This window comes from Echiichthys vipera (assembly GCF_963691815.1).
Source record: "Echiichthys vipera genome assembly, chromosome: 10".
Taxonomy (NCBI): domain Eukaryota; kingdom Metazoa; phylum Chordata; class Actinopteri; order Perciformes; family Trachinidae; genus Echiichthys; species Echiichthys vipera.
This window is the reverse complement of record NC_139835.1, coordinates 5,679,861-5,699,086: the sequence shown is the minus strand read 5'-3', so window position 1 is coordinate 5,699,086 and position 19,226 is coordinate 5,679,861. Positions and strand designations below refer to the sequence as shown.

Genomic DNA, 19,226 nt, shown 5'->3' with positions numbered 1-19,226 from the left:
ATCATCACTAAATTTGGTATAAAACATCTCAGGAATAAGACGACAAAAGTGACTCAGATTTGTAATGTTACACAGTTTTGCCCTCATTATATTAAAAAACATATCTAATGAACACTGTGCTATTGCACCCACATTTTGTGGACGTAAAGATATGTCTGAGTCGACATGGCAAATTTGGTGACATCTGGCCGAGAGGTGGTGCTGTAGTAGCAGCATCTGACTATGAAGGAAGTAATCTCTGTCTGTGTGTGCTTGCATGTATGAGTGTCCTTCACAAATCTCAAGAACTGTTCCTCCTATCACCTTCACACTTGGCAGGTGTATTGCTGAGGACCTGAGGGAGTGCAGTGTCGAGTATGTAGTCAACCGGATGAGTAGTTCTGGGGGTGGGGGTGGGGGGCAGCAATCGGCCTGCTCTGAACGACCATGCATTCTACTGTAAATGGAAATTCATTGGCTCTGAACGGGCACGTCCCCTCATAATGCAGCAATAAGCAACCAGCCCATTCTGAACGGGCACACACTCCAATGGGCGTTTCCCAAAATGTCAAACTATTCCTTTAAACGCTTCTTTTAAGACTGACACATTTCCAACTCCACATTTCCAGTATTTACTCATCTTCCTCCTGACTAAAAACCATCTGACTCATCGCTCCCTTAACTTCCCAGTACCACCCAAAAACTATTCCCTGCTTTCATCTTCCCGATCCACTGCAGTCAAACATCCCCATGTATTATTCGTTACACTGTGACCACAACAGCTCGTTTTAAATAACACCATAATCTCCCTCCTCCACCATAATCAACACTTCCACATAAGACACATGAGCACATTATTTACACACAAATATAAAGTATAAGTCCAGCACATAAATAATAATAATAATAATAATAATAATAATAGGCCTGTAAGAATTACATTAAGAATACAGAGAGTGAGCAGCATGCCCTGAGATGAAAACAGGAATATATTACTTCAGGCACCCTGACCCCACAGGACTAGAGTAGCTTTTAATGAAAGGACACTGAATGGCTTTGGTGAGGGACTGAAGAACACAGTGAGCCTCTCAGAGACAAGCAAACACACCAGCTTTCAGAAATAGCTCCCCGTTAGCTCATCAGTCCAATACGTGTGCTTATGAAGTAAGTGCTAAAGTCCAGTTTCTCTTCTTCCCGCTAACAAAGAGGAACTTGCAGCTTGGTAAGGAAATCGTTTGAGTTAAGTGCGGGTGTGGCATGTGAACCACTGCATGAGTCACTGCTTTTATACAGTGCAGTCTGGAGTTTCTCTCTTACTATAGAAGAACAAGAATGCCAATTGTTGCTCGTGCTAAGCCGAAGCAGTTTCTTCTTCTAAAAAATATATACATATAATAAATGTGGAGTCTTTCAGTTCTTTGGAAAGGGGACTATGCTACGGTTGGAATTATTCATAAAAAAGTTATTTATCATCTAATAAATACCCTGAGCTAAATTTAAACCTTCATGCTATGGCAGACATGGAGAAAAGGACAGTTTGCCTTTGCAAATGCAAACATAGAAGGAATGAAATATAGTTGTGTGTAATTCAGCCCCTCTGCTGGTTGTTTGTAGTCGAACGTGAAATACATGGGCTGGAGCTCTGACAGACAGCAGCATGTTTTATGGACTGTCAGCCTATTCAGCATGCAAATAAGCACATTATCTCACTTCCTCGTTACAGAGGTGCTTATCTCCACATCACACATTTTTTGTTGAAGCACAAGTGACTAAGAGCACTTAACTTCTGAGCTTAAGGCAGAGCGCTATTAACTTCTTTAAGGTTTCTTGAGAAAAGAGATTTAAAAAGCACAAGAGAAGCATTGCATAGATTTCCCTAGAAATACTCCACACTAGCCTTCATCAGTACAGGAGCAACAGAGCGAGCTTATGCAGCGCTTTGAAAACACCAGAGATTTAAACAATGAAAGGTTTTAAATACTTTAGGTTAAACACACTGCATCAATTGAGACATACTGTACAACTTTCACACTTTTTTTAAACAGCAACGGATCAGTGAGAGATCTCAGAATTTAGCTGGTTATCTTTGGTCTGGGTGATCGATCTTGGAATTTTGCAAATTAGTGAAATATAAACAAAACCTAAGTACTTGTGACAGCAGACAGCTGGTTTTCTGGAGGCTTTCACAAATTAAAAGCTCACATGAGGAAGTGGGAACCCCCGTCTCCTCCCATTTGACTCTTTCAAAAGTCACCGTCTCCAGCTGTGGGCCTGTCCTCATCGAAGCGGAACTTCTTTGCGTGAGAGTGGGGCGACTCCAGGATGTTCTCCTTGTCTTCGAGGTCCTCAGGTGGGGCTGCCCACTTGATGCCGCAGCTCCGTTCGCGAACTGTGCGGGTGGTGGCGGGGTCGGGGCTCAGACAGAGCTGCCACAGCCAGGGGTGGCTCATACACTCTGCAGCACTGGGCCGGTCCCTGTGGTAAAAGCAGAGCGTTAAACACTTGCAGTCTAAAGCTGCAGGACATAAGGGCTGCAGCTACCCGCTACTTTCATTATTGATTCATCTGCTGGTTATTCCATGAATTGTTTGGTCTATAAAGCAAATTGCAATTTCCTAGAGCCCAAGGTGACCTGACTTTTCACACTGCATCAGGGGGTCCGGTGCAAACACCAGCCCTCCCAGTCATTTGAATGGGGGGAATGCATTTAGGTTGCGTCAGTGGAAGCTGCAGGAGGTGCTAAAACGTTGATGGACTCAACTCTTGGAGAATCGCAAACCGACGTCATGCTGCAGTGGCCAATACAACCAGACCTGTCACAGTCTGTTTGAGGCAGCGTGAGAGTCCTGTAGAGTCGACACTGCCTCTATCACTGTCACAGGAGACTTAAAAAAAACCATGAGGGTAAAAAACCAAACATACACACTGAACTGCTTGGGAAATTGTGTAACAGCTGATAGCTTCCTGCAACAAGCTCCACCACAGTTGCTCCCTCTCTTGTCTTTCTCTCTTCCTCGGTAAATTAAGCTGCCTTTGAGTGCCGTCGGAAATGTCCAGATCATAACAACAATCTGACAGAAAACAATCATTTCTATTTTTTATTTTTTTACTAATTTTGAAATATGAAATATAAAGTCAAACGCCATGTAAACACTGTAAAAATCTGAGTTTTCATACCCCGGTTAACAGACCTAGATAACTCCTTCAGTAGTTGGAGTATCCGTGCATAGCGGATAGCGGTTACGCGTCTGCGCATGCTCCATGGGTTATAACACCCCCTCCTAACTCCGCGGCAGTGGCTTTTGAACTGGATATAGAATAAATCAGGAAGCAACGGCACCGAAAGAACATGACTGCAACAGGACTTCAAAATTGCAAGTAACATCACTACCAAGAAGACCCGTTTCTGTCGTAACCAAGAGTCAGCTGTTTTCCCCCCCGCTTTCGAAGTTGTTGATGAGTGATTTTGACAAAGGTGATCTGGAAGAAAAAGCCGTATTCTGACCAGCTGTATGTTAGCAAAGTGTCACCTACAGTACCAGAGGTCGAGTTACTCCTGTCATCCCCCCCTCTCATGTAAACGTGTGAACTTCCATAATCTGATTATTCCTTTAACCGAGGAAAGACCATTTTCTGGTGACTGCTGTGCATGTAAACACACTGTGACATTCCCACCACTGGAGCTGCCTAAGGCTAGGACTGCAGCCATATTCCTATATAAATACAATGGAATTCAAAGGGGAAAAACATCACACGATGAAGGAAAAGCACCAACTTGCTGCATGTACAGGTTCATGTGAATAAAAAGACATGTTTGTGGGAGAACAGAAGTGTATTGGCTCTCCACTGGGCAGTGTGCACGTTAATCAGACATGGTCTAAAATAAAATAACACGTGGCGGTCGGTCTGTCTGTCTCGTGGAAAATCGTCTCATCCTTTTGTTTACATCTCCATGTTAACATTCCAGTTTGACTCCGTTCAAAATAACTCACAGGACTGTGTTTCTATTCTGGGGTGATGTGAGCCCATTCTTTACTCACTCTGGTGTTTTGACCAGCAGCTTGCGGATGAAGTCCACAGCCAGCTCAGACACCCTGGAGAAGGCCTCTCTGCTGTAGTCCACGTTTATCTGGGACACGTTCAGATACGTCTCCTGCTTGTCGTCCCCGGCAAACGGAGACTCACCCGTCACCAACATGTAGGCTATAACACCCACACTCCTGAGGAACACACACATAGGAAGAACAGTCAGAACGTCTGTGGGCTGAACACCAGAGGGCACACAGACTGAATTTTTCTATTTGTTCCTTTTTTAAAGTTCTTTGTTCATCACTTTGGCCACAAGAAAAGTGAGAACTAAGGTGACCATTAACATGATTACCCAAACAGTAAACAAGTATATCTTTGCAGAGCTGCTGTGTGGCTTGTGGCTTTCACACTGTAACGGATCACCTTCGTTTTCTTTTACAACTCATTTGGTTTAGAGTCTAAGAAATGATGGTCAGAAAGGTCCCTTTCTTTACAAACACCACAATGAGGTCACTGCCAGACTCACCAGAGGTCAGTGGCTGTTGTGATTGGCTCATAATTCAGGATCTCAGGAGCTGAAAGAAGACATGAAAGAAAAAGTCAGATGTCATTTAATATTACAAGAATGTCTTCTTGTTATTTCACGTATCATTTCACGTTTTATTTCACCACTACTGACGTGTTTTTTCCATCTGCGTATCACTTTCAGTAGTGTACAGAACAACCACATTAAACTCACAAAGGATTACAATTGACAACAAAAGTGTGTGACAGCAGGGTTGTATTTAAAGGCAATGCCTCCATCCAGTGTAGTGACGCCATCAGCCTTGTTAGGACTTTTCAATCGCCACAAACTACCAACAATGCAAGAGATTTTCTCGGGGACCTACGAAGGCACGGGATGGGTTTCCGTCCGGAGGAGTTTTTCTGTCTGTCACCAACTTTAATGTGGTCATGCTGGTGATGAGGGCCGCTCCTGTCTGATGTCTCTGAGTAATCAAAGCTTGTTTTATGAACATCACCTTACCCACATATTCAGGTGTGCCAAGAATCTCTCGGAGCTCTCCGACCACACCCAGTCTGCGTGCCAGGCCAAAGTCTACGATCTTTATGTCTCCTGGAGGACACAGGCTGGTCAGGAGGATATTTTGCGGCTGAGAGAGAAAACACAGGGTCAACATCACATAGAGAGAACACAAGTACGCACTTTAGACTCGGGCTCAAAACTTATTATCTTACTGAACTTTCTAAGCTCTCTTACTCCATACTATTGTTGCCTTTAAAAGGGAGAAGTGTTTACCTTTTTGTAACATGATTTTTTGTCTAAGTGCTGAAATTACACTGACCATTTGAGACTGTGTATACACCACTATTATTAAATGATGACATAATCAGAAGTTGAGAACTTACAGTACTTTCGCCTTTTTGTTTACACCAAACACACACATTTATTTAGTCTTTCTGAAGCCAATCGGCATCTGCTGCATGTTGAAATAACTGGTCTTGTAAAATTCCAGCCTTACAACAATTAACATTGATATTATTAATGGCTTTAACACATCACAGTCTGGTGTCAATGTAGCAGGAGTGTAAAAATCCTGCATCTATAATTCTACTTCTGGGCTAAACTATGTCGTGAAAATAGGAAATTGGGGTTTTGAGTCCACGACTTCTCTAAAGAAAGAAAGAAATACGCAGCCAGGCACTTTAAGGGGAAGTTCGTGGTAAAGCGAGTGAACATGCAAAAATAGATTCCCTCAACTCCAGCAGCTACACTTATGCAAGTGATTTTGTGTGTGTGTGTGTGTGTGTGTGTGTGTGTGTGTGTGTGTGTGTGTGTGTGTGTGTGTGTGTGTGTGTGTGTGTGTGTGTGTGTGTGTGTGTGTGTGTGTGTGTGTGTGTGTGTGCAGACCTTGAGGTCTAAGTGCACCAGGTTGCTCTGGTGGAGGTGGTGGACTCCCTCCAGTGTTTGCCTGATCAGACGAGTGATCTGGGCCTCTGGCAGCAGCTCCTCCGACACGCAGTGGTCAAATATCTCCCCACCGGCCGCACTGGGCAAAGAGAAAACACACTGTAAATGCACGAACACACAGAGATTGTTCATGAAGCTACTGAAATGTGCAAGGACAGTACAATACCGGGCTGTTTTGTGACACTGACACTGACACTTTCCACACAAGAAACAAAAAAAGGAACTGTTTTCATGCATTGCAGGGTAGTCTAGTGGTTTAAGTGGCCAACCCATCGCCAGAGGGCTGGTGGTTTGATCCCACATGTCCTGGCAAAGTGTTTTTGAGCAAACCTCCTTTCTGCTTACTCACTATAAAGCACTGTAGTGTCAGCCAAAGTTAACACAAAGCCCTGAAGTGGTGCACAGAGTACTGAGTTCACCTGACTTTATTATATTTCAGGAAATTCAGGTTTTTAATTTGGTATTTTTGTTTTTGAGCTGTCTCTTCTGAGATCAACAAAGTGAGTTGTGGAAGCCTTCTTTGCTCTCAGGCAGGGCTTAACCTGTCTCCAACAACAAGTGTTAAAAGGTGTGGTTAGAAAATCATGGCAATTCACTGGCAATCTTATTTCCAATCTGGGTCTACCATCTAGTTTCTGTTTGGATGGCACAAACAGGTTAGGACAGGGTATCTAAGATTTCCACTTATGTCGACTCGATGTGGAGTTTTTGTGAAAGCTGTACAGTCATTTAGCTAACGTGCCTTAAAGTCTCAACACAAATCCTGATAAACCTGTTAGCAAGAATGAGCATTACATAAAGCGCAGTGAGAGTGTGGGCAGCTCCTTGAGACTGGACAAACAGGACTTTGCCCTTAAACAGGATCGTAATGCTGTTTGTGCATGTTTTTGCTTGTTTGGGGTAGAAACATTCAGCCAGGTTAAGAGACTGTTAAAACAGCATTGCGTAACTATTTTACCTTAAGATAACAGCTTCAAAATCACTTTGATGTTACACTGACTTGTAATGGGAAGAATGGGGCCTCTGTCATTCCCACTCTGCGCCCCGAAAACCTGTTCTCGCACCATGTCATTTTGTCGAGCAGGTTGGGTCTCCCTGGAGAAGTGTGTAACGCTTTACGGTACAAAGTCACACACCACTGATTTTAACTGGATTATATTTTATGGAAAAATGGTTTTCTGGTTTTCCCTCTGATCTCCTCCAGCTGCTCTGCCTCAACGGACAGAAAGCTTTACTTGTTGCTAACTGCTAACTGTAGCTGCTGTCAGCTAGTTAGCTCTGTTAGCCTTGCTGACAGGACTGTGAGCTTAGATCACCGGGGGAGTGTTGATTTTTTCGCCGATAACACAGGAGCTTTGGACCGCTGGGAGGAGGTTTTCAGGTTGTTGTTGGGGAGAGATTTGCAAAATAAAAGGCTGCAAGACAGACGGCGAGCTGGCTATCTTGCTGTTGGACTGGTCAGTGATATTAGCTGACTTGGTATGTGTTGTTAACCTGACTCCGCCACATGGATTGATACGCATGATTCTCATTGTCTCACCATATCCATCTGGGAACTCTCGGTTGAAGATCTTTCGGGAAAGGGTAAAAAAACCTGGTTTCTGATTGGATAAACCATCTGTCTATCAGGCCAAATCAACCAATCAGATCAACCAAGAGTATGATATACCAACAGAGCGTCAGCACAAAGCTCAGAAAGTAAACAACATGTTGGTAAAGGATATCAGAATTAGGGCTACCGCTGTCTGAAAATAAGTCTAGAGCAGGTCGGATTTGCGTGCGTTGCGCCACACTCAAACCTGCCTCAAAACCAACGCTGATTGAAATTTTCTCCACCGCACATTACCAGACTGATCTGCAAGTAAAACACAATGGAGCTCGAAAGACCAGGATGGGCTCACGAGGCTGTTGTGATGTGTTGTGTTGTGTTTAACTATGTTAGCAAAGTATTCAACTCACTAGTTTTTGATCATGAGTAATGTCAACATAAAAAAAACACATGGACAGCTGTCTGTATCTGAGAGTGGTGTATACATGAATTACACCGAAACATTTTCCGTTGTTCACTCACTATTCCAGCAGTAAGACGATGTCATGATCCGTCTCGTAAGCAGCGTGCAGGTTGACCACTCGGGCGTTGTTACGGGCCGTCTCCAGGACCGCCATCTCATGGACGACTTCTGCACGGCAGTCACGACCTCGCCTCCTCTTCCGTAGGAACTTGGCAGCAAACACTTTCCCTGTGGCCTTCTCCACACAGCGCTTGACCACAGCAAACTTCCCCCTAGGCATAGAAAGTGGACATACTTCATTAACAGAGTATTACAAATATGAGATTCTTAAATCAAACTATTTCAGATGGAATTAATTTCTTCCATTCTCTAATTAGTGACGTTTACAGCTTTGGTTCCTGATGTATTACACATCAGGCTGGAATTTAAGAAGAAGTCCCATATCAATATGTAGAAATGTTTATGCATGGTGATGAGGAGAGGTAAAGGCAGCCTGCTTTGTATTTACTAAATGTAATTACTTAACAACGAGATAAGAGAAACTTCATTTTTCTCCTCCTGCTCATGGCTGCTGCTCCTGTATCCCCCCTCTGTCTGAGACGTTCTGTTGTAGCGCCTGTCTCTTTAAGCCTGCCTACCAAAAACGCCCGGTCTACTTTAATCGGTCAGCGTTTCCGGGTCATTGCTTCTCTGCTCCGCTCTCTATTCCAATCAATTCCATTGCAGCGTGAGACTGACTGTAACAGAGTATAGTGGCACTTTCTACCGTGAAAAAAAATCACATATAAAGGCTCAAAAACTACACAATTAAACATGTTCCAGAAATTACCAACATCAGCAACCAAGAGTACAGCTTCCCTGGTGTTAGCATGTAGCTACATGTAGCAGTGTATGTAACGTAAACACTGCAGTAAGGTGAAGGGAGCAGATGTGATGTACAGAAATCCTCCACTTTGAGCTGAGAGTGAGAAAAAGTGTTGGAAACGGAGCGTTCAGGACCATGGGGATTACTTTTACATACCTCCACGTATATTCTCATATGGCTATTTGTAAATGAATGCAGCACTGGGACAAAAGTGCTATGCAATTACTGGCATTAGATTACTGTGTGTTATCCAACACCAGCACAATCTGAAATAGTTTGGTTTTAAGGCTGCTGCCATGTCTTGATCATAGGGGTAATTGTTCACGTTGCTCCTGACTGGGAAGATACAAGTAGCTACCTGTTACTAGATGTAATGAAGCTGTGAGAATTAATATAGCACCAAACAAATATCTGCTTTGTAAAGATATAGTGGAGTAATGGTGCCTGAGCAGGGAATGAAATCACTCCCCCTTTGAGTGAGTGAGTGAGTGAGTGAGTGTGTGCGTGTGTGTGCATGTGTGCGTGTGCGTGCGTGCGTGTGTGTGTGTGTGTGAGTTATAATCCAGCTTCTCTGTTGTTCCTTCTGATAGCCGGTCCAACCACACGTGCCTGTTAAAGCATGTGGCCCTGAAAACAAAACGTGTGGAGGACATCCAAACCCACTTTTTTTTTTCAGTATTTTGAGTAGAGCTCCTTTAAGTGTCAAAATTCATTATGGTCGTTGAACCTGAACATCAACGATCCAACACAACAGAATCATCAAAAATACGCAGTGCTAAGACGGTGTTCAGCATTACACATCATAATCATTTCAGTTAATGATTTTTCTAATCCTTTTTCCTTAAGCTATACCTGAACAAGAAGCCTCTCAAATCGTCCTGGCAACGAGACCTACATTCCACTAGGGACCCTAGATGGATTTTTTACAGCCGATGACTTTGATTTCTTTTTTCATCAGCCTCAGCCGATGAACGATATGGACTGCCGATTTTCTTTTACCGATATTGGGAGCCGATACTACTTTTACTGCTCATTTCTGTCATATACAGTCATACATATTTTATCATTCTTTCTTTACATTTAACTTAACGGATTTCATTTTCCCTGAATTTTATTTGACCCCCAATTCTTACATCTACCGCATATATATTTGACTAAGAGTTTATTACTTACTGTTTTTTGTTTTCTTTATACTTTCTGTATTTATTTAGCTAAGAGTTTGTTGTTTATGCTATGCTGTATTTTTTATAACTCCCTTGTGTTTTTGTAAGGTGCTCGAAATTCAATTTCCTTGCGGGAGTTCATCCCAAAGGGATCAATAAAGAGAAGTCTAAGTCTAAGTCTTTTGCTCTCTCAATTTACGTCATACAAATTACACAATGATGATGAAAAATGTTAAAAGTCTCAACTTTAAAAAAGCAATGTTAACTGAACCTAAAAAAGATGTCTCCAGCAACGCGGAGCTGCCTGTGGACGCCTGTCTGTAAATAATTCCCGGAAAAAACTATTGGCGAATGTAGCAGCCTATATCGGCCGATACCTGTACGCCTAAAAAAACGCAAATAACAGCCGATACTACTGGCCGGCCGATGTATCGGTCTATCACTACTTTCCACTCACTAAAAAAACATTTGGCATTCAGCTAATATTTTATGCACGTAGCTGAAACACTTCTCCACAAAGCCTAGCAATGACTACAACTAAAGAAAAGCTATTTAGATCCATAAATAAGTGCATTACAAAAGCCTAAGAGCAGTGAGTGTGAAGGTTTCTCACCCACAAGGACTTCTCTTGAAGAATAGAACAATGGAGCGTAACTATCCGACTCCTCTGGAAGACCACCACCTATTAAGGTTTTACAAGTCACATTTCCATGCACCGCTGGCAAAGCAGCAGGACACTCTATACCATATTCAATATTTATGTCTAATCAAAATAAAAGCTGGCTATTCATCACACTAAATGAACCATCTAAGACACGCGATGGACATTTGTCATTATTCTTGAACTCTAGTGTAATTATACAGTTATTAAAGGAGCATAACAGGAATGATTACACTTCAGTAAAGCTGAGACTGTGCGATAGACGGATAAAAATGAAAAAATCAAAAATGAAAGTAGCAGAGGGTGAGATATTCAGGCTTTAAGTCCTTCATTTGAGTCAAGCTCTAAAACAGCTGGATAATTCCCATAACGCAACCCAGTAGTTTTCCGTTAGACCATCCCTATACAGTAAGTGCCCACACCTTTCAAATGGCATGCCTCCGTTAATAATTCCTATTCTCTGTGAAGAGAAAACTATTGTAGTTTCTGATGATGTCATCAGGGGTAATTTCTCTTCCCAACGCTCATTGACATTGTACAACTGTTTTTACAGGCTCAATAACACTCCTCATGATGAATCAACTCATCTTAAATGATTTAATTGATTACTTGCATTGATCAACTTTTGACTACAGGTGGAAGAATTAGGAGGTAAACTCAAACTGCAGACATCAGCTTCTGGTTGTGGAAACTGAAAATATGGGTGCCATTTGAGTCACCTTATATTTTGAGTCATCCTTATAAAAATGTGACAGTGACTTAATCAAATGTTATATCCCAGTCACACAGCTTCACTTTCTCTCTAAATGACCTGAATATTGCCATAACTCAGCTCAGCCTCTGTTTTTGGACATCATGATAGAATAGATACAGAAAATGACATACGATTAATTGAATTAGGACATTTTATATTGCTTTGACAATACGTATTGTCACATTACCAGCCCTAAAATTAAGAGACAATAAATGCAAGTGAAAGTTGTAGCCTGCCTGACAGAAATAGCTCAGCACAGTGAGACAGACATTTCACTGTTTTATAAATGTAAGACTATGTTGTACCAAAGCGAGGAATAACTGCACATTCCTTAAAAGGTCAGAAATATAACTAGAATTGCCCACGCCACGTTCTTGTAAATATTGCACCTCGGGACTTCCCGTTTTGAGAAATCGCACACAATAAGTGAACAGAAGTGCTCGGTGCCATTTCTTCTTTCTAAAGTCTGCTTTCCACACGTTTCCTTCCTCCTGTTTTCAAATCACGATTATACAGTGCACGCTGCATGACACATCACTTCAAACACACCTCAGAGTCCTCAGGGCATGATCACCAACCGTCAGCTGTTGCCATGGTACACACACACACACACACACACACACACACACACACACACACACACACACACACACACACACACACACACACACACACACACACACACACACACACACACACACACACACACACACACACACACACACACACACACACACACACACACACACACACACACACACACACACACACACACACACACACACACACACACACACACACACACACACACACACACACACACACACACACACACACACACACACACACACACACACACACACACACACACACACACACACACACACACACACACGACAAAGGTCTACTGTAGCATGATTAAATCAGGTCCCCTGGCACTGAGAGACTCTTGTATTTACAGTGCTTAAAGCTTACAGACCAGAGTCCAATGCAGTTAAAGTTCACACACTGAATGACTTATTTACTATTCATGTAAGACCTTGTAGAAAATAGACATGAAAAAATAATATACATTATAAATATATTATAATTGGTTAAAAATGCCAAATAACTGGTATAGTCTTCAGTGTGCGTTAAATGTTTCTGTTATCCATGTGTGAAATGTGTCAGTTATTGTGTATTTACTGTCATGTTGAATGTTGTGTTAATCTGCAGTGACAGTGTCGGCTGGTTCAGTGACCCAGTTTACATTCAATACTCAATAATACAGACCACTGACTGTCATTTGTAACCATGTGAAACATTGAGTGGCACTGAAACAAGTATCAAACACACACACACACACACACACACAGTTATCAAAATGGTCAATACTTCACAGAAGTATCCACTCCTACTGAGTCTAATGTGATAACACACAGAGCCGTATGACAGTGTCAGGCTCTCCTCACAGTTGCATTGATAAGGCTAACTCAGCACTGTGAATCAACAGCCCAACTTTACCGTGTTATACAATAGTAAAGTGTGCTCTATACTGTGGTTATGACTTCTCACAACTGTCTAAACTGCCCTATTAGTAACGCTGTGTCTATATCAGCATTTCCTATTAACAATCCACATTCATTTCAAATGCAAATTGTACAGTAACTACGGTTTATCCCAGCAGTATGAAATCATAGTGCATAACGGAACAACGTGTGACCTCCCTGCGGTGCAGACATCATTCTGCCCGGAGCAGACCCCCTGAACCTCTCTGGGACCCCGATAGTCGCACCGGGACAGCAGCCACATCAGTTGGACTCACCTTCCGAGCTCTCCGGTGATTTCATACACACTTTCCATCGGCTCCGTGCTGATTGGGGTCTGGATTTCGCCGAGCAGCCCAGCAGCCAGCCCGCTGCGACTGTCCAGCCGCCTCCGTGACATCTTTCTCCTGACGTTAACGCGAACCGAACACTTAACTGTGGTGTCCGGCTGGATATTAGAGCGCTGAACGCCGAGTAAATGACGAACGACTAAACTAACTTTGGTGGCTATCTAACGTTTACACTGCCAGCCTCACACGAGTTACATGTTCACGTGAACTAACCCGGTTACCATGCTAACGTTACTGACTGGTTTCACTACTTTACCGACTCCGGTTAGCTCAAATGTCGCTAACTAAGTTAGCTCGACGGTCAATGTCGCCAGTTCAAAAGTGGGTTAAAGCGATTTTCCTCCGCTCGGCTGAAGAGGAGGTCGGTCTATGAAGTGTACACCTACGGCTGGCTCCGCTGGTGGAGTTATCCGAACTGCCTCCGCGGCTCACGGTTCGATAGCTTAGTAACGTTAAGTTTATCTGGAGCCTTTTCGATCATTTTTACATCCTTCTGTTTGACACCGTCTCGACACGTCACGGCTCGGCGCATGCGCACTACGGTGTGTTTGAAAAAAGCGAGGTGGAGTTTATTTGAAAGGGGATGATGTTTTCACAGGTGTGTGTGTGTGTGTGTGTGTGTGTGCGTGCGAGTTTGTGTGCGTGTGTGTGCGTGTGTGTGTGTGTGCGTGTTTGTGTGTGTGTGTGCGCGTTTGTGTGTGCGTGTGTGTGCGTGTGTGTGTAGTCTATGGTGTGCAAATGTACTTATACCACAGATAAGTTACATGACTTTTTAAAAGATTTATAACAGTATAATTTAAGTTCTTTACATGTATCTATTTTACTTTATTTATTGTCTTCTTTTTCTCTATGCCTTTGTATCTTATTAAGTATTCTTATGTAATGTCATTATAATTTAATGTGTATTGTTTTCTGACAGAACTGACTTGTCTGACTGTCTTTACACACACATCCATCTTTGTCAAGTATGATGCCATACTGTTCTGTTTCTACTATATTTGTCAAATTGCAAATAAAGAATTAAAAAAACAAAACAAAAAAAAAGTTTATGGTGTACACCTGGAATCATTTACCCTAGTCTATTTCCAGCAAGAATAGAATAATGGATAAAAATGTCTCATAGTACAATTATGAGATTTACCTTTAATTGTAAGTCATCATTTTGAGTAAGTAGCTATAATAATCATGACGCACTATGACAGACATAGTCTTAATTTTTAATTCACTTTTAATAAAATAATTTAAAAAAATTAAATGATCACTACAAGTCAAATTTCTAAGAAGTCCAAATGAGATACTGCATCAAATTTGTGAGATAAAAGTCTGAATAATGAGATGAGATCGGATTTAGAATCTCATAATTATTTCAACTGTTTTTTCACATATTATTAACGTGGGCCGGGCGATACGGCCAAAATCTTCGATCCCGATATAGATAATTTCATTACTCGATAAAGATATATATCACCGTATAGCATGTTCTCACATAATTCAATAACTAGATCATCTATATGAAATGAACACATGGTACAGCCCTGTATACTTCTGTGAATGAAATACTCGAAACTGAGTATTTTCTCATTTTATTAAGAACTATAGTGCAAAATTAAGTTAATATAGAACATTTCTAAGTGCAGTTTGGCCACTCTTATTTTGAACATTGGGTTTAGGAGAGGATTATTTAACCAAGGAGAGGGAATGAAGGTATCTGTCACCTGACGACGAAGTGTTTCCTAATTTCTTCATAGATTGAGTTTCATAATGCACTATAAAGATCATACATTCAGTTATTTTATATATCCGTGCAATTGGTCAAAAACTCTTGTTAAGATAAATAAAGGTCATGTATCATTAATCAAAATTTGCCATTTGTTCTCTTTTATTACAATCATTGGGGTGAAATGGAGACACACATACAGGAGCTTTGCATAGAGTGGAATTCTGAAAACCGGAGCCGTGTCCTGCTAGAAATGAACCAGGAGAGATGAGAGGTGCGACTGTCTTCGTTTGGATGTGAAGCAAGTAATCCATCTTACCAATCTTTCTGCAGCAGAAAAGCCTCATTATGGAAAACGTCACACTTTATATCCTAACGTGAAGCGCTGTTGCTCATGCCATAAATCTGCCCCTCTAGCAAACATGGGGCGATGCTCTGTAAGGACTTGGCAGAAGCCAGAAGTGGGATGTGTTTGTTAGACAGAGAGAGAGAGAGAGCAGGCCTAATGTTGACTTTGCAAGCCCCAAACCTTTGGTACATTCGGTGCAAAATATATATTTATACACACAACAGGACAGACATACATATACATTTATATACAAAGAGACATACAGGACCGCCCACATGGTACACGCACATGTGCTCTCACGTTTCATATATAAATAAATCAAAACAGCCCTATTGATTCATCACTGATTCACGAGCAATGAACCATAACCACTGACCTATTACTAAGATAGGCAGACACGCACATGTGAAAGTAACACCGCTTTTGAAACATGCCGCCCAGATGCTCGCCATCACACTGTCAAAGAGGAAACAAACTATTGCACTCGCACATTGTCCATTCCCAGAGCTCAAACTACATGACTAAAGCACCCATTTCCCACACTTTATTCCCATGAGCTTAACACTCAAGGTATGACAGTGCCGGGTAAGCATAAGGCCGCATGCCTCAAGTGAGAGCCACATCCAAAGTGACACAACTTAACCAGCTCCCTCACCCCTTTTTCTGAATGGATAGCAATATCCTCATGCAAAAAAAGCTAGTAAGGACAGTGTGTTGCACTATTTCAGCATGCAATATCGAGCTATAACACAACGCCATCTAGGGGTTTCTGCCCCAGCGCAGCTCACAGAGCTGACCGGGAAGATCCCGCATGCAGTATTGGACTGGGAGTGGGGAGGGGGGGCTGGGATATGAAAGTCTGCCTCCACATCTCGCATCACACGTGGGGCTCTCTAGCCCTATCCCAGCCCCTGTGGTGTAGCTCCAACAGGACTCTGTACAGTAGGTGTAATCGTGCATGCACCCCATAGAAAACTTGTATGTGAGAGTGTTTTTGTGTGATGTAAGAAAGTGTGTGAGAGCGAGAGGGTCCTCAGGGGTTTGGGTCGTGCTCATAAGAGTTAGAGAAATTATTTATCACATGCTTTCAAGACAAAAATTATTGCCTGGCATGGACTTGTATGCCAAAAGTTCTGAAGTACAACATCCACACAGCCCTGAAGGCTAGTGCTCCTGACAACATCATCACACCTGGTCCGGTCATTCACACGGGAGGAAATCACCGCGGGTGCTTTTCATTAAGCAGACGTGTCTCCTCTCTTCCCTCACTCACATCTTTTCCTTACGTCTGAGCTCCTTACAGCGCAGATGTGAGAGAGATGCTACGAAGAGAAGGGAGGACGGAGGAGCCGAAGCTGCCAAATGAGAAATCCTTGGTTCCATAGCATCAGTAACTGCATCAGTTACTTAAGACAGGCTGCACAACCGTATCTGTCATGTGGAGGTGCAGTATTAATACTTCACTCCACTTGATAAAAGACTTCCTGGTAGGATACACCTGTGTTCCCTCCCTCTAAGCTCCTGTAGAAGCCTCTCTTCTCCTTGTCTCCTCCAGGTGCATTTTAGGGATTGGAAGATCCCTCGTGATGGTGGGGGGGTAACCATTGCAGGGGTCACAGGAGGAGACGGGAGGTGAGAAAGCATAAAGTTAGCATAATGAAAAGCACCCATTGCTGTGAAGGTGCCACAGTAATGGCCGCACACCTTACTGCCCCCTTGTGTTGATATCAGGTTTAGGATTTGAAACCGCAGCTCCTTAAGTTTCACCATCTTTGATTTGTGAAACACATGGGTTTGGTCAATTCTTTTTTCTTTTTTTTTTACAAGGAAATTAAATAGCTTCCCTTATGAAATTTCACTTTATGGTCAGGAAAACCCAAGAGGCACTAAAAACATCCCACCACTGCACCCTGACCAGGTACCTGGGTGACACCGGGCCAGTGTCTTTGAGCTAAGAAGGCCTAAGCCAGTGCCAACATCGAGTGAAGCGCGTCCTCATTCCCCAAGCAACCGTGTCACATTCAGTTTCCTCCCCCGCCTCTTTGCGTTTCCTCTTCAGCCTGCATGAACTCTTCCTCAGGGGCTGAACACAGTTGCTTGAGGTTCATACATTCAGTCACTTATTTGGTACATTCATCACTTTCACAGCGGGGGAGGGGGTTACATCAGTGAGAGGGACCTCGTGTGTCATATTTATGAGCGCACGTCATCTGTCTGTGTGAGAAAGTGCATCTATTGCTCATGATAAATGTGTGGAAACAGAACCCTACACTTCTATCTGACAGAAGTGTGTCAGTGAATGAATATGTGTAGTGGAGCGAGTGCATCTGTCACACTGTAAGAAAGTGCACCCGCAGCATCAAGGCTAATGCTGTAATATTGTATGCCTGTGTTGGTGTGTGTGACACTGGATACCTTGTTGAGTATATGCAGAAACAGGGCTGCATGTCTCAGATGTGTCTTTACCTTTGGTGCCCATGTAAGAGCTCTGATGTTGCAGTATTGTAGGTAACAATCCTGACCTGCCGTCATTATCACAATGGTTCAGGGACACAGTCCTTCAGTGTCACGGATGATTCAATGTCCAGCTTATTCAGGACTCAAAACTGTCAAAGCAAGTGGATTATCAGTCTTACAACAATGGGTTTTATGGAATTTATGTATGTTGGCGTGTGCGTGTGAGTGTGTATGTGTCCGTGTGTGTGTGTGTGTGTGTGTGTGTGTGTGCGTGTGTGTGTGTGTTTGTGTGTGTGTGTATTATAGTTCATAACATTGCAGCCCCAGTGCAGGAAGGACACAGTTTAGAGGTCCAGAGAGGGACAGGGGGGCTTAGTGGTTTTTGAGCAGCTGTCTCTGAGGTGCAGGTTAGAGGAGGAGGAGGAGGAGGAGGAGAGCAGGAGGAGAGGAGGAGGAGAAGGAGGAGGGAAGGAGGAGGAGGAGGAGGAGGTGGAGAGGGGCTAGAAATCAGTAAACAAGGCCATTAACTGAAGAGATAAAGCACGCATGTGGCTCAACGAACAAAGATAACCATGAAAACAAGAAATTGTACAGTGCAGCTTTTCAAACCATTATCCGATCCTCCGCCTTTCTTCCGGGTGGTTCACTTGACTGACTTCCATTAGATATGTGAGAGAAAGCCAGAGAATCAGAACGAAGCCTGAGCGCTGGGTGATGGAAAAGCCAGAAAAAAACAGCAGAGTTGTCCACGGAGGGGGGTTAGTTGCCATTTGAGGATATTAGTTTCATTTTTCATGTCTCTCCTAAGTGAGAAAAGTGGACTTCCAGATGGTTCTCTCCCCCGAGTTAAACCTGGGTGTGAGCTGATTTGAGGTTACTCCAGACCGAAGGTGCTCGTCTCCTCTACAGCAGTGACCAGCTTCTCGTAGAGCATGGAGAAGGAGGGGTACGGTGGGAGGTCCAGACGATTAAAGCAAGTGTGAGCCCTACAGAGACACACACACACACACACACACACACACACACACACACACACACACACACACACACACACACACACACACACACACACACACACACACACACACACACACACACCCTGAAAGATTAATAACTGAACAACTTTTAAACTTCCTGTTTTATCTCTTTCAGAGTAGCAATAGACACGTTTTTGTTTGAACTCATCATTGTGAAGTAAATGTTTAGTGCATGTTTTAATGGCTTTCGAATAATGACACCACCAGTGTTTAGATTGGTTCCCTAGAAGCCTCGCTTTCCCTGTGCAGTTCTGTCTGTCACTGGGTACCATCTCCTGGGGAATTGATGACTTGCTTTGCAACACAAAGGAAGAGGATCACACTTGAGGTGCACCTATACTTTTGAAGGTAAAAG

The 19,226-nt window shown here is 42.9% G+C and overlaps 2 protein-coding genes across 2 annotated transcripts in view; both read right to left on the bottom strand.

The window, feature by feature from the left end:
- Nucleotides 1–400: 400 nt before the first annotated feature.
- Nucleotides 401–13,819, bottom strand: stk17b (serine/threonine kinase 17b (apoptosis-inducing)). Its single transcript, XM_083921853.1, has 7 exons — nt 13,240–13,819; nt 8,052–8,264; nt 5,921–6,059; nt 5,036–5,162; nt 4,535–4,583; nt 4,020–4,199; nt 401–2,454 (listed from the first exon to the last, which is right to left on the bottom strand). Exons 1-7 carry the CDS (start codon nt 13,359–13,361, stop codon nt 2,223–2,225), a joined length of 1,062 nt encoding a protein of 353 aa, XP_083777979.1. The 5' UTR covers nt 13,362–13,819; the 3' UTR covers nt 401–2,222.
- Nucleotides 13,820–18,685: 4,866 nt separating this feature from the next.
- Nucleotides 18,686–19,226, bottom strand: part of hecw2a (HECT, C2 and WW domain containing E3 ubiquitin protein ligase 2a) — a gene marked incomplete at its 5' end in the record, with an annotated part of 42,213 nt that continues 41,672 nt past the window's right edge. The window contains one exon of the mRNA XM_083922206.1: nt 18,686–18,820. Within this exon, the coding sequence (XP_083778332.1) occupies nt 18,709–18,820 (112 nt within the window). The 3' untranslated portion in view covers nt 18,686–18,708. The remainder of the gene's footprint in view (nt 18,821–19,226) is intronic.